General features: G+C 38.0%; 1 protein-coding gene across 1 annotated transcript in view; it reads left to right on the plus strand.

The window, feature by feature from the left end:
* The window catches only part of LOC123664365 (homeobox protein orthopedia-like), a 44,409-nt gene extending 41,675 nt beyond the window's left edge, over window positions 1–2,734 (plus strand). The window contains exons 6-8 of the mRNA XM_045598909.1: window positions 999–1,148; window positions 2,222–2,338; window positions 2,577–2,734. Coding sequence (XP_045454865.1) covers window positions 999–1,148; window positions 2,222–2,338; window positions 2,577–2,734 — 425 coding nt within the window. The remainder of the gene's footprint in view (window positions 1–998; window positions 1,149–2,221; window positions 2,339–2,576) is intronic.
* The last annotated feature ends 13,964 nt before the right edge of the window (window positions 2,735–16,698 follow it).

Raw genomic sequence — 16,698 nt, forward strand, 5'->3', positions numbered from 1 at the left:
AATAGTCAAGATACATTGTCTTAATTTCGAGGTGTGTATTTTGATTTAAACGTTTTTCATTGATCTTCATTCTTTCTTAGGAAGGGTATTGATGTGAAATATATTTATCTGAGTACCAGCCGTGTCTCGCGGTTTCGTCACTAAAATATTGTATAGCCCATAGCCTATAGCCTATAGCCTTCCTCGGTTAATGGACTATTGAACACAAAAACAATTTTACAATTCGAACCAATAGTTCTTATGATGAGCGCGATCAAACAAACAAACTGTTCAGCCTTATTACCTTATCTTACATATAAAATTCTCGTGTCACAATGTTAGTTACCATACTCCTCCGAAACGGCTAGACCGACTTTTGTGAAATTTTGTGTGCGTTTAGGGTAGATCTGAGAGTCAGAAAACATTTATTTTAATACCTCTAATAACTTAGGGCGGGGGGGGGGTTAAGTGGGTTAAATAATTTTTTGCGTATATTTTGTAGGTTTCACAATAAGGCGTGAATTACATCACGTACCACTAGGAAACAACTGTGTTCTTATACTTTTTTTAAACCCCGACGCAAAAAGAGGGGTGTTATAAAATTAACGTGTCTGTGTATCTGTGTATCTGTCTGTGGTATCGTAGCTCCCAAACGGGTGAACCGATTTTCGTTTAGTTTTTTTTGTGTCATAGATAATTTTTTAGTTGATTAGGGGATCTGACCAACTTCCTTGTGTCCTATCGATTGGAAATTTAATAACGTGTTACTTTAAAACAGTGTAATTTAAATAATATAAAATCCGAAATTGGCTTTTGTTTGGATGTTCTGTATTGTTTAAGAAACATAAAATGTAGCTGTGGATTTATGTACAAATAAATAATATATATCCGTTGAGTGTGAAGCGTTTATATGGCAAAACAATGTTTGCGGGGTCAGCTAGTATTAGCATAAATACATTTCTTATATACCTATGTAACATACTTGCAGAAATTAGTTGACTTACGTGGCTTGTGTCCAGGTTTAGGGCAGCTGTCGCAGGGCGGCGTGTCGATGAGCGGGTTCGGCGCAGGCACGCTACCGCAGCTCGCCGCCGACCTCAACCCTTCGCTGCCCATCAGTTCTGTGGCCTCCCAGCCCTACCAGTCGCACTACCCGCTTAACTCGCTCGGTAACTACCCACCCGTAAAACATGCTCGAATATACTTTAGATAATATATCGTACAAACTATAGGCAATTTCATAGGCTACAAATAATTCGTTTTCCACAATAATAGAGCATGTTTTAATTACTCTGTACAGGCATTTACATATTTGTAGGTATCTAAAACTTAATATCCTTCTCCTACATGGGGAAAGAGGCCTATGCCCAGTAGTGGGATATTACAGGCTGAAGCGTAAAAACTTAATATATACATTATTGCCTTATGTAGCAACGTTTGAAATAAAAAGAGTTCCAAATTTCAACTATCGTTTCTCATTTAAGGTAAACTTTTGGTAGAATATCCCGCGGGTAGCTAAATTGACTTCACTTATATACTGCGATAATTTTCCTGTTGCAGCTAACAATAAGCTAACTAAGCTTAGTTCAGTTAGAATCTGAAAACAGAAGTCTCATCCCTCATTTAACTACAAACTAAGTTGTGCTTCACTCCAAAACTAAATATTTGTATTTTACCACCATATCAAATATTTGGTGTTTAGACTGGATGGTTGCGAATCTATAGACAAAGGCTAGCATATACTTTTTCAAATACTCTGACCAAAACGTTCATTGAGTATAGCATCTCGTTTGCACTGTGCACACAATCAAATCCAGTCGGCCATGTAAGTGCCAATAATATCGTCAATATATTCAAATCATTAGTTCATTGAGTTTCAATTCATAGCTCGCAGTCAACTTCCAAATGAGTGTGAAAGAATTAGGCAGAATCTTTATCTGCAAATCGATGACCAACGCCTTCTGAATTCGCAATCAAAGTCGTTTAGTTCTCTTAATTCATTGTCATCGGCATTATTTATTTCTCGATCTGTTTCGAGTTGCACTCCTCGAAAACAACTGCACCGATTTGTATTAATTTTTTTTTTTTGGTAGGTATCATAATAAGCCGTGAACTACATCGCGTACTTTTTTTTTCTATTATGTCATGTGTGGTAGACGCTTGTCAATTTTCGCAAGACAAACTCTAAGTCGGTCTCTTCGGCTAGTAAGTTATGGTTGCAAATATAACGTGGTGTTGTCAGGCGACACGATGATGTCCTACTGCAACAACATCAGCTCGCAGCAGGCGGGGCTGGAGGGCTCGCCCACGCCGCCGCACATGCACTGCGCCAACAACAACGCCTCGCCGACCACCTCGGGTAACTTGCACACTTGATACACATTGATTTAGAACTATTACCCACAAGTAAGAGTAACTCAGAGTTATCAATTTCGAAATTACATTCACAGAGTTGTTGGGTATTAGAATTGTGGAAACCAACCACTACATCCTAGTCAACTTACTTACTGATCTATTTAGTTATCTGATCTGTATAGTATTTTTATCATCATTCGGAGCCGAATACTTGTCGGTCGACGCGTTAGTACCGACTACAGTGAAGGTTGTCCCAGCAGGAGGAGGCGGCGAGACAGGCGAGGAGGAGGTGTGGCGCGGACACAGCATTGCGGCGCTGCGGAGACGCGCTTCCGAGCTGTCGGCCGCCATCCCGCCCTACCTCCAGCTCAACTACGACGCGCACAGCCCCGTCTACTGACCGCCCTCCCGCCCTACCTCCAGCTCAACTACGACGCGCACAGCCCCGTCTACTGACCGCCCTCCCGCCCTACCTCCAGCTCAACTACGACGCGCACAGCCCCGTCTACTGACCGCCCTCCCGCCCTACCTCCAGCTCAACTACGACGCGCACAGCCCCGTCTACTGACCGCCCTCCCGCCCTACCTCCAGCTCAACTACGACGCGCACAGCCCCGTCTACTGACCGCCCTCCCGCCCTACCTCCAGCTCAACTACGACGCGCACAGCCCCGTCTACTGACCGCCCTCCCGCCCTACCTCCAGCTCAACTACGACGCGCACAGCCCCGTCTACTGACCGCCCTCCCGCCCTACCTCCAGCTCAACTACGACGCGCACAGCCCCGTCTACTGACCGCCCTCCCGCCCTACCTCCAGCTCAACTACGACGCGCACAGCCCCGTCTACTGACCGCCCTCCCGCCCTACCTCCAGCTCAACTACGACGCGCACAGCCCCGTCTACTGACCGCCCTCCCGCCCTACCTCCAGCTCAACTACGACGCGCACAGCCCCGTCTACTGACCGCCCTCCCGCCCTACCTCCAGCTCAACTACGACGCGCACAGCCCCGTCTACTGACCGCCCTCCCGCCCTACCTCCAGCTCAACTACGACGCGCACAGCCCCGTCTACTGACCGCCCTCCCGCCCTACCTCCAGCTCAACTACGACGCGCACAGCCCCGTCTACTGACCGCCCTCCCGCCCTACCTCCAGCTCAACTACGACGCGCACAGCCCCGTCTACTGACCGCCCCCCCGCCCTACCTCCAGCTCAACTACGACGCGCACAGCCCCGTCTACTGACCGCCCTCCCGCCCTACCTCCATCTCAACTACGACGCGCACAGCCCCGTCTACTGACCGCCCTCCCGCCCTACCTCCAGCTCAACTACGACGCGTACAGCCCCGTCTACTGACCGCCCTCCCGCCCTCCCTCCAGCTCAACTACGACGCGCACAGCTCCATCTACTGATCGCCCTCCCGCCATAAGGCTACAAGACTCACGACGGTCCTTCCTATTATTCCTACAGCATGATGGGGATTTGTATCGAGCATAACAGGAGCGCGCGTCCAATTTAGCCTTTAGTATTCCATAACAAGAAGCTTCAGAGTTTGTATTGATACTACATAAATACTGATAGCCATCTTATGACTCATATCCATATGATGTACATTATCAGATACAGGAGGCATTGTAAGAACACCTAACTCTAATTATATTTTATCCATAACATATTTTTATTAAGTATGTTTTATGAATTGCGCGGTCGAAAAATTATTTAATGTATAAAAGTTTTGTGTATCTTGTCTATAAACATGTATATAAACATAACTTGTGTTACCTTACGTATACAACATACAATACATGTCTAAGATTGTTTTTGACAAATAATTTGACGCACGACAGCGCAGACAAAATTGTATTGAAATTCGAGGCGATGAATTATTAAAAACTTTACATACGAAATATTTGATATTCGGTCGAAAATAAGTTTTTCATATTGTAAAATAAAACGATCATGTAACTTCCAGGATTTTTAAATAAATTAACATTTAATGATAGTGTAACATGTGAGCTATATTTGAAAATACATGTATACGCGTTCGAACAATAATAATATAGTGATAGATTCAATAAGCTATTTATTATAAGTAATAAAGTATTAGGTCGTTGTAAGCGGTTCATTGACGTACGCAACTACGAGTTCTTGGTTGTAAGAAACATTCCAGAACAATCTTTAGGATAGTGTTAATGTAATAGATGAAATTGTCAACAGTCCATGTCTTGAGTATTTAATAGCAGGCTAATACGTATTTACCGATAACATGAATAAGTATATTTTAATTTTATGATCATGAGACATTTAAAACTCACGTCACCCTATTCGGGCACCCCATTAAAGTAAGTTTAAGTTTAAAAGGACACGTTTTATGTACAAAAGAAAATAATCTTCAATAAAATTTAGAAGTTAACATGTGATTTTCTTGTGTATACGTTTTTGTATTTAGGTACATTAATAAAATATTAAGTATTTTCGTTGTTTGGAATACGCGGCCACTGAGTTTTGATTTATAAAGAGTGGTTGATAGTTCCTATTGATTTTAAGGGTTCTGGAGTTTTATTAAGCGTTCATTTATTTATTTTATTTTAAACTTAACGAAAATAGCCGTCCGTTAATTTGTATATTACATTGTAAGTAGACGTAATGTTTGTTTTTACACTTAATTTTATTTTACGCTTCGGAGCCCCGTCTGGTGGTGTTTTCAGTTGTAGCACCGAAACTTTCAGCTTGGTTCTCTGTAATATAAAGATTATTACGTGTTTACAATATTTTGTAACGAACTCGCTACATTATATACGATTTCCCGCGACTCTTGGGTTGTCCTTATTTAATAACAAAATTTTAATTACTAAGAATCTAAAATCTTGTTGAAGTTAATTTCAATTCTTTTCAATTTTATTAAATTTTGTTGATATTGATTTATTTATTAAAACGGTTAATGATAAACGTAAATTCAATATTAATTTTAAATGGATTGTGTGTCTTCTTCTAAAGAAAATATTATTTATTTAGTTCAGCCATTTTTATTACAACATTATAAGCTGATTTTATATTATACATATATTTTCTAATAATTTTATTGTTTTTTCTTTTCAAATATTATTTACATCGCTTTTACTTATGTATTAAAATTTTAAACAAAATCCTTGTAAAGTATTTCATATTTAGAAAAAAAACTGTATTTATTCGATGTTCACGCGAGTCTTCTTCACTTTACTTTCGTAAATAAATAATTATTATATGAAACTTATTTATTTCGTGTACCTAAGTGAAGGACTGAGTGTGCGTTAGTGAAGATATATTTTATGTAAAATAAAATTAAAACTGTGTAAAAGTTTGCTCGATATTGGTGACTTTTATTTAAAATTTGATATTATAATATTACGGTAGTTTTTTTTTCGTGAATGATTAAATAATTGTTTTTCTTTTATATATTTTGTGAGTTATAGTTCAGTATCGAGCGAGCTCGCATCGACTCTGTATAGCTACGTGTAGTATACGGTATGTTAGCTCTAAGTATTAATACATACATATGATAGACAATGTTTAGAATATGTGTTTTATTTAATTACCCTTGAACTTACGTTTATAGTTATAGTAGGTATTGTTTATTTATTTCATCATCATTACAGCCTATACAGTCCACTGCTGGACACAGGCCTCCACAAGTTTACGCTAAAAATAACGCGAACTCATGTGTTTTGCCCATAGTCACCACGCTGGGCAGGCGGGTTGGTGACCGCAGTACTGGCTTTGTCGCACCGAAGACGCTGCTGCCCGTCTTCGGCCTGTGTATTTCAAAGCCAGCACTTGGATGGTTATCCCGCCACCTTACACACCCACACATTATTTATTTATTTTTTGATACCTTATTGCATAATACATTAAAGAATTGTACAAAAGGCGGGCTTAATGGTAAAAGCATTCTCTACCAGCCAACCTTAGGACGTACAATAGCGAATGTTTGTAGGTGTGCAGAATTGGGTATTAGTAATATTTACATTATCAGAAAAAAAGGGAGGAAAAATAAGGTAAAGTTAGTGATACATAACGATTTTTAAATTTTAATTTATTCTACAAATAGGAATTTATTGACTTTAATCTGATAATGTACTTATTACTTAGATTGCAATCGAAACTATTTCCGCTGAAAACAGTAGGCTTACTCTTGACTTTAATCCCAATCCCACAAAAACACGAATTCAATACAGTTCCAGTTCCAATCTGTAATATTTTGGTACTCTTGACCAAATCGAGCTTTCAATTGAATTGAAATTGGAATCGAATTGACGATCGGTTTTCGGTGTAGCCATTACAATAAAAAATAATAAGAAGATAAAATTTAACCCATGAAATTTTATGTTTTTTAAATTAAAATGTGTCTCCAATAATTAATTATTATCTATTATATTGTAATTCCTTAAATTAAACCTAAAACTGATTTTTTAAGCATAAAAACGCAAGATATATTATACATTCTGGCATAATGTGTGTTGCTGTTAAAAAAAACTCACGACTGGCGCAATTTTGAGAGTTCTAAATTTCAAATTATCTCAATTACGTATTTTCTTAATTTATATTTACAATTAACTTATCTTCTTTCTTTATTTACTTCTGTAATAATTTCTGCAATTATACCAGTGTTAAGCTTAAATTAGTGAATACAAAAGTTTATTAATATAGTTAAAACAAAAGCTATTAGAGACTTAAATACTGTGATTTATATTTAAATATTAGAGATATAAATACTGTGATTTATATTTAAAAATTGCTAACTTGGGTTAAAAGAGTATAAAGGCTAATTGTTAAGTATTTAGTTCTATTTTAATAAATACTGTAATTGTGATAAAAATATGCATAGTTAATATGTTAAAAATAAGCGCCAGCCGCGCCATTACTTAATAAAAAACACTTTAAGATACACAATCGAACATTAAAAAGTTAACTTTATTGAAGCGAGTAAATTCGATCCCAAACACGATTTCCAAGTCGATAGTCAACGTCAAAATATTGTCAAGAGTGCAAAAAATAATTTTTAACAAAAAAAAACCGACTTCAAAAAGGAAACTAAAAAGTGAAAAATAAATTTACTTAGTACAAAGTAATTCGTATTTTGATTTAGTTAATCAGAAATGATTAAATAAATATTTTATAATTTTGAAGTCGGTGCCAAGTAAAACAATAACTACTCTAGTATCTACTCGTAAGTTGTATTCAGTTTTCTTTCATAATTTGTTTCATTGACTATTAGGTTGAATACTGTTATTATTCTGTTATTGTTTTGACATATCTAATAATATTTTTTGTACTTGTTTGTTGTGTGTGTGTTGTTTGTATTTGTTATTGTAGCCAGGTTGTTGTAGTATTTACTTGGCACCAACTTCAAAATTATAAAATATTTATTTAATCATTTCTGATTAACTAAATCAAAATACGATTTACTTTGTACTAAGTAAATTTATTTTTCACTTTTTAGTTTCCTTTTTGAAGTCGTTTTTTTTTGTTAAAAATTATTTTATTTTACAATTTTTAGTAATGGGTAGACCTAACGAGGATGCTTTTTCTCTTATGTCGGGGGTTCGGAAACATACACAATACACAAGCACAAACACCCAGATCAAATGTCTGTCGTGCGCGGGGATTGAACCCACTAACGCCAGCGCAACAGCCGGTGCTGTGATCGCTGCGCTAACGCGTCGACATACTATGAGTAAAGTTTGCTATCAGGTGTACGTAATAACAACCGGGACTGACAGCCTAGCGTGTTCTCCGAGGCTAGTTTGGGAGAACCACAAGGATTAACAACTAGACCGAAAATAAATATTTGTATAAACATAAATATCCACTCCGAGCGGGAATAGAACCCGCGACCGTCGGTGTTTAGGCGCCGCCGATACGGCACATGCACCATTATATCAAAGCGGTCGTCAAACAGCAAAAGGTAACTGCTGTAAATTGTTGAGAAATTCCCTCGAGTGTTTATGGGTTCCATCATCAAACCTGGTCCTGCGACACAGATGATCACACAGCAGGTAATTGCTATAAATCGTTGAAAAGTTCCCTCGACTATCTTTCGTCTCCATCATCAGATTTTAATGGCACTTGTAACTCATATAGATGCAAAGTTCTCATCAATAGAAACGAATTAAGTTCAAACAGCAGGTAATTGCTATAAATCGTTGAAAAGTTCCCTCGACTATCTTTCGTCTCCATCATCAGACTTTAATGGCACTTGTAACTCATATAGGTGCAAAGTTCTAATCAATAGAAACGAATTAAGTCCAAACAGCAGGTAATTGCTATAAATCGTTGAAAAGTACCCTCGACTATCTTTCGTCTCCATCATCAGACTTTAATGGCACTTGTAACTCATATAGGTGCAAAGTTCTAATCAATAGAAACGAATTAAGTCCAAACAGCAGGTAATTGCTATAAATCGTTGAAAAGTACCCTCGACTATCTTTCGTCTCCATCATCAGACTGAAATGGCACTTGTAACTCATATAGGTGCAAAGTTCTAATCAACAGAAACGAATTAAGTTCAAACAGCAGGTAATTGCTATAAATCGTTGAAAAGTACCCTCGACTATCTTTCGTCTCCATCATCAGACTGAAATGGCACTTGTAACTCATATAGGTGCAAAGTTCTAATCAGTAGAAACGAATTAAGTTCAAACAGCAGGTAATTTCTATAAGTCGTTGAAGAGTACCCTCGACTATCTTTCGTCTCCATCATCAGACTGAAATGGCACTTATAACTCATATATATGCAAAGTTCTTATCAATAGAAACGAATTAAGTTCAAACAGCAGGTAATTGCTATAAATCGTTAAAGAGTTCCCTCGACTAACTTTTGTCTCCATCATCAGACTGTAATGGCACTTATAACTCATACGGGTGCAAAGTTCTCATCAATAGAAACGAATTAAGTTCAAAAAGAAGGTAATTGCTATAAATTGTTGAAGAGTTCCCTCGACTATCTTTCTTCTCCATCATCAGATCGACTCCAGACCTTTATTAAATAGTAATGCTTTATAGTGCTTAATGAAAACATGGTTAAATTTACTAGTCACCCTTACGATTTTTGAAAGTTTCCCTCGATTTCTCTGGGATCCCATCATCAGATCCCGGTTTCCTTATCATGGTACCAAACTATGAATATTTCCTTTCCAACAAAAAAAGAATTATCAAAATCGGTTCATAAACGAAGAAGTTATCTCCGAACATATATAAAAAAAATATATATATATACGGTCGAATTGAGTAACCTCCTCCTTTTTTTGAAGTCGGTTAAAAAATGTATAAGATCGAGAAATCCCAATTTATATTAGTTACATAAAATGCCACTGTAATTGAGTCAAGTCGTGCGCTAGTGTAGTGTTCATGAGTACCGATTGACAAGTTCTCGATCCCAATCCTAAATTTCAAATAGGATTGAGTTTCAAGAGTAAGTCTGAAGATACTCGGAACTGTGCAAATATACGAGTATTTGTTTTGTGAATAAATTTTTACCCAGAGATTCAGCGCCACTGCTGCAGACTGTAGTTGTTCCTCGACAGTTTAAAAGCTGTTCTAATCTTAAAATTATTCCATTTTTTAATATTAGTGATTGTAGAAAAATAGTTGTTTGTAGGCAAGGTCCATTTACACATACTTATTCAGACGATTTTGCATATACTTATAAAATATGAAACTTGCCTAGTAGAGACATCTAGTACAAAACAGTATATTTACTATTAAACGTACTGTTGTAGTACTTTTAATAGTAAGTATACTGTTTTGTACTAGATGTCGTACTACTGTTGTAGTACTTTTTTATACAAAGTAGATGGCGCTGTTCGAAACAATATTTCTGTATTATAAGTACTTTTATTTAAGCTTTAGGCTATTGAATTCAAATTATTTTACTTACAAAAGTGTAGTTAAATAATTTAATTATTTAATTAAATTGGAAGACATAACTGAGAATAGATAGATAGTTTAAATTGTGATTCGCGTGGGGTTCTTCGTGGCTGTCTATTTACGCGCCATTTCCTTGCCGGGTTAGTTACTCTACGCACCGATAGATGGCAGTATTACGATAATAGTTGTACACTTTTTTTAAATTACCAATTTTGTTATCGTTATAAAATAAACAGATTTTATTTAGGAGTTTTTAAAGAAAGTTATTTGATTTTTCTGTAACATACTATTTAAAAAAAAACTTTTGTCATCTTAAGTTCATCAAACAAGTATGTAGTTCGTTAATGTGTAAGTATTGATAAAACAGTACGGGTAAAACAAACAACCCTGTAGTTCGTTTCTGTGAAAGGATTATTGTGTGTCGTTTATCAAGATGTCTATAAAATCGCAAAAATCTTTAAATGAAGAGTGTTCGGAGATATTCGAGAAGAGTTATTCTGTGATGAGTGAATCAAATGAAAGTCTATCTTAGTACGTACCTACTTACATATTAAATAAACACAAAAGCACCATACATTTGAACATTTACACAGAAATTAAAAAACATATTATTATCTGCATCGCTCTCATTTTTGTATTATTTATATTTTAATAGTTTGTCCAAGCTATTTGTAGACACATAAAAAAAACATGAAATCTCATTATACGTAGGTACTTAGCATTTGTTATTTAACTATTAATAATATTACGTTGCAGTGATGAAGATGATGACTCATTATCCAAGGAGTTGTTACACAAACTTACACCCGCGATGCTCAGCAAACTGAGGCGTTGCTTTAAAAAAGCTAAACAGAGGAACGTAGAGAAAGACATCGACCGGTATGTTTTGTATTTTAGTTGACACTGATGCCATCTTTATTACAATTTATTTTTGTCGACAGTATAAAATTACATAAATAATTTAAAAAAAAGTTTACTAGTAGTATTTTAGGGTAAAGCTCTAGACTAGGAAAAACCGAATTTCGGGACCGTGGGGGGAAGGGGGGTGGAGGGTGGGGAACGCTACCCCTGGTACCACTGTCACACTTCAAAACCACATAGTTATGGAGATATCCATGGTTAAAGTTTTGAGGTTAGAAGAAGAATTTCGTAGCTTTCACACGTAATTTTCATATTTCATATGCGTTTTTTTCACATTGCACGCGCTATTTTCACATTTCACACGTTTTTTTTTACGTTTCATAAGTTATTTTCAAAATAAAAACGATCTCGACTCCAAGATCAACAAACGATACAACTTACGTTACTCATGCTCCGTTCCGTAGTTTTCACATGTTATTTTCATATTTCGCACATGATTTTAACATTTCACACGTTAATTTAACGTTTTCACACGGTTTTTTAACAAACGATATAACTAATGTTTAACAACTGAGAAATAGATGTTTTAATAAAAAATGACAGGCCACTTATCGTTTCGCTCCAAAACAATGTAAGCATAAATTCATTGTTTTTGTTTAAATAACTGTAAAGGCAAAGGTCTAAGACCATACAGCCTTGTTTCATGTTATGTAAGAATAATCATTTTCACAAAATGTGAACAGATCAAGCAGTGAAGTAATCGGTGAATGTTTTTGTGTTTCGAGTTTATTTAATTGAAAAGCCGAACTGATCCTACATTATAATGAGTGAAATTAGCGTAAACATTAGAAAACAATATAGGTACATGAGTTATTTTATCTATTCATTTATTGTATATGGCTTAAATAACAATAATGCTATATATTGTTTCCTAATGTTTACTTACGCGAATAAAGAAAAAAAAGACCGTGTCTTGGCAAACGCAGTGTGGGACGTCCTCCGGCTCGTCGCGTCGGACTGAGACTGCCGGTGTGGTCTGGATGAGGACTGCGGAAAACCGGGATGTCTGTCGCAAACTTGGGTAGGCCTATGTCCAGCAGTGGACTGTAATAGGATGAACTGAACTGAACTGAACCAACGCGAATTTCACTGATTACAATGAAACATTTTTTTCGGATTTTATCGCGGTTCATTAAGTTTGATTAAATGCCCGACGATGTTTCGTATACTTTACAGCAACCATGGTCACGGGAGGAAGTCGGGCGTTAAATAAACTTAAGTGCAAATAAAGTTGTTTTATTTTAATGATGCCATAATTCAAAACTTGAGTTAGAAAATAAACAAACTTGTCACCTTGAACAGTTAGATACACGTACCTATGATAATTTTATAATGACTCATTCTGACACTATATATGACATACCTGTGACTGTGTGGGATTTTATAATATCAAGCTGGCGTCACGTCGTGTTATCTATAACTCATATTTACAGAGCAAGTTTTTTTAGTTGTTACTTCTCTATAAAGTTAGTGTTATTTTTGTTTGAGAAATTCTCTAACTATTTATGGAACCGATCGTCAGTTGTTTGTAGTGCTGCTCATTTTATAGTAAAACGATCGATCGACTTTATATGATCATCATAAATGAAGGGGTTTATTAAACACACCACCAGTCGCGTGGAGCAAGTGATGCGCGCGGCGGCGGCCGAGGAGGGCATCGAGTTCGCTCCCACAGCGTCGCAGAGCGATGCCCTCTACCTCGACCAGCCGGGCTTCGTAGCCGCCGTCGAGAATGTATTCGGTAACTTTCTTACGAGTATAAATATATTTGCATGAAATGTACACATTATATAATTGTAACAGCAAAAAGCTTTCAGTGTCGGACCACATCCTGGTGATTCTAGGTAATCTTAGAACAGTAGTCTGAAGTATAATTGTGTTTGCTCGCAAACGAAAAAAAACCGAGTTCAATTACATCGACAAGTAATACAACGTAAGTACACGAAAAAAATTAACAAATGGACTAGTCTTCACTACGATTTTCGAGTGTTTCCCCTAATTTCTCTGGGATTCCATCATCAGGTCCTGGTTTCCTTATCACGGTATCACACTTGGGATATCTCTTTTCCAACAAAAAAATATATATCAAAATCGGTTCATAAACGACGAAATTATCCCCGAACATACATAATACGGTCATACGGTCGAATTGAGTAACCTCTTCCTTTTTTGAAGTCGGTTAAAGAAAAAGTCTATCAAAGTCGCCCGCGCCACTTGATCGAAATCGGACAAGTAGTTTTTGGGTTATACTTAATAGTGCCTATTAAATTGACTGTTTTACTGACTACGTCGATTATTTGTCGTTGTATAAGAAGTCGGTTTTTAATTGTTTGCGAGAAGGCACAATGTTATTCATAAATGAAAAGTCAAAGATCTTACTCCAAAGTTAAAGATCTTTACGATATAAACTTATGGTATGTAATATAATGGAAGGAGTCGTAGAAATATCTATTAAGCTTTGCCTCAAAGTAACAAACGCCACTCATGAGCAGGTAACCGCAAGTACACGTCGCACGCGCAACACTTGTTCCAAACGCTGGACTCGTTCGGCAGCGGTCGGGTGTGGTGGGGGCAGCTGGTGGCGCGACTGGTGGCTGCGGGCGCGCGCTCTACTATGTCCCGCAGCGAGCGCTGGCAACCAGTCAGCGTCGCCAGGGTCTTGAAGCTGGAACATTGCAAGGTTAGACGTTCGGCTAGACAACCCTCGCTGATGGTAAATGAATGTAGAAGCCTATGAAAGCCTGCTATTACCAGGAGCGCGGTATCGACTCTATCTTTTTTTTTATGTCACTAGGTCGGCAAACAAGCGTACGGCTCACCTGATGGTGAGCGATTACCGTAGCTCATAGCTCATATCTGCAACACCAGAAGCATCGCAAGCGCGTTGCCGACCCAATCCCCAATCCCCCCAGGAGGATCCCAGGAGGAGGAGGAGGAGGATCTCCAACCATTCCCAGCTCTGGGTACCTTACTCACCACTTGATAGCAATGTTGTTTAGCTGTGATCGTCTGTAAGTTAGACATGCTTGCCTAAATAGTCTGCTAAAAAATTATGAACAAGATATTTCTGTTCCCTACCTCAATAAATATGTTATTCGTGCTTGTTGTAGTATTGTTCTGAGCGTTTATCCAACTAATGACTTAGAATATTACAGTTGTGTATGTTACGTGAATTTTGAAATGAGGTAAAATAATGTTCATCTTTCAAGGGCTCAATATATGGTGATCCAATGCTAAAATAATTATTAAAATAGGTTCAATAGGTTCACTATGTGTGTATTACCTTACTCAAGTCCTATTGTCTTTGCTTATTTTACATTCTTCTAACGATAAGGTACAAATTCCAGCGGGAGACGATAGTAAAGCTGGTGAGCATCGAGCAACCGGACTCGTTCTGCTACGCGGCCGTGTCGCGCGGCGGCCGCGTGGGCGTCTACTGCGGCGAGTTGAGGCTGTTGCACTCCTACGAGGTAATGTGAACGTCTACCCTAGTCCACTGTATACCCACAGCAATACAATGGTATTGCTATGGGTATACAGTGGACTAGTTTATGGTGAATTGGTATGAAATCAGTATTTCTAACATTTATAACGTTGCTATAGTTGTTAATTGTGCGTAACCAAACCTAGCTATATACCTTTCATCATCATTAGGTACCGTAGGTAGTAATAAAAGGTTGAAGATCCTATAGAAGTTCCTATGACCGCCGTGTAAACCAGTATAAACTAGGACGAGATGGCTCATTATTGCAAAGGTTCATTGAATTAATCGGTTTATAAAAACACGAAGTTCAAAAAAACATAAGCAGCTGTTATATCAGTTCAGTTCAGTCAGTTCAGCCTATTGCAGTCTGGTAGTAGTGCTGGATATAGGCCTCCCCAAGTTCACGTCAGATATCCCGGTTTCCTGCAATTATATTCTATATTTTCAGGTCTTCTTCCACCGCACCGGAGTTAATCGTCGCGTTAAAAATTCCTGGATAACTGATGCCGTTTATTTAAGCGTAAGCAACTGTAATTTTCTGTCTCATTTTGTTTTAATCATGATTTCCAATCGTCCTCAATAAATTGGAAAAACTCATCAGGGAAATCAAATATTTCAATATGAGCGCATTAGTTGCAGAAGAAAATGCAGTGTTATGTTTCAAAATTTTTACTTCATGATTTTTCTGACAAAAGTTAATTTTTTAAAAGACAGCGAGATTAGTAGAAAAGCTATCTTGCATAAAGTGATTTTGGTTTTACATATTTTTTCCTTTAATGAAACGATTCGTCTTTTTTAGTTGTAATAGTCTCCATTTTCAAACTGTTTAAAATTTTCAAACATAAACTCACTGTAATTTTATTTCATGAATGTTCTCGATTTATCCAGGATGTGCAGTGTCTCTTGCTGTCGGCATCTGACCGCAGCTTGACGATATACGACGTTTCATCGCTCACGCACTCGCTGCTCTACTGCATTACTGGTCTCCCCAACATACCCACTGTGAGATATAAACCAAAACCCGTAGCATTATGATATTATGTAATCGGCAACAGCAAAGCATTAACAAGAATTCTTCAATTCTACTAACAACGAAAATGCGCAAACTTTCATAGGAATTGTTAAATAAATACATCACACGCTGAGAGTATCGAAGCGTCGTGTTTTTATCGTTACCTTCTTCTCACATATCAGTGACAAAAACACGTGTCACTCGCACGACAACTGCTGCGTCACCACCACACAAATCGAAGCACACACACACACACGCATACGCACACGCACTTGCACACGCACACGCCCACGAATACGCACACGCACACATACACACACGCACACCCACACACGCACACGCACACGCACACATACACACACGCAGGCACACACACAAACACAGTATCTCTAGGGCATCTTCTCGAATCCCGTGCATCTCCCCACAGTGTCTGTCATACCAACCCGCTGTGAGCGTCGGCGGTGAGTCAGAGCTGGTGTTCGGCTCGGAGCGCGGCGACCTCGTCTCCGTGCGCTTCTTGCGGCCGCGCGTGGCGCTGCTGCACGCGCAGGCTCCGGACACCGTCAGCTACTACTATTGGATGGTGAGTTATGATGGTTGCTTTTGAACCATGGTAATTGCTCTTGCGTTGCTTTCGTCGGCGACGTTTGAAGTCGATTTGGAGCACTGGCGACGATCTGGAGGCTTAGCGGTCATAGCAATGGCTGTTGCGCTGGTGGTCACGAGTTCGACCCCCACTCACGATAGACATTAGTCACTATCGGTCATATAGATGTTAGTCGTGGTCTGGGCGTTTGTGCTTGTGTATTGTGTGTGTTTCCAGACCACTGACACTGGACAAATTCCTACTGGGGGATGTTGAGTGTGAAGTGTGTTTATTAATTAACGTAAACTTATAAAATAAAAATTACGTTTGCTGACGGGTGGAACTGATGAGATATAAGCGTAATTATTTACTTCAAAAAATTTAATAATTTGTTTTAAAGGGTAAGGCTGCGGAGATAATGTGAGATATACATAGAGTATTCATGAACTATCTTTCAAAT

The sequence above is a fragment of the Melitaea cinxia genome, chromosome 22 (genome assembly GCF_905220565.1).
Source record: "Melitaea cinxia chromosome 22, ilMelCinx1.1, whole genome shotgun sequence".
NCBI classification, from domain to species: Eukaryota; Metazoa; Arthropoda; class Insecta; order Lepidoptera; family Nymphalidae; genus Melitaea; species Melitaea cinxia.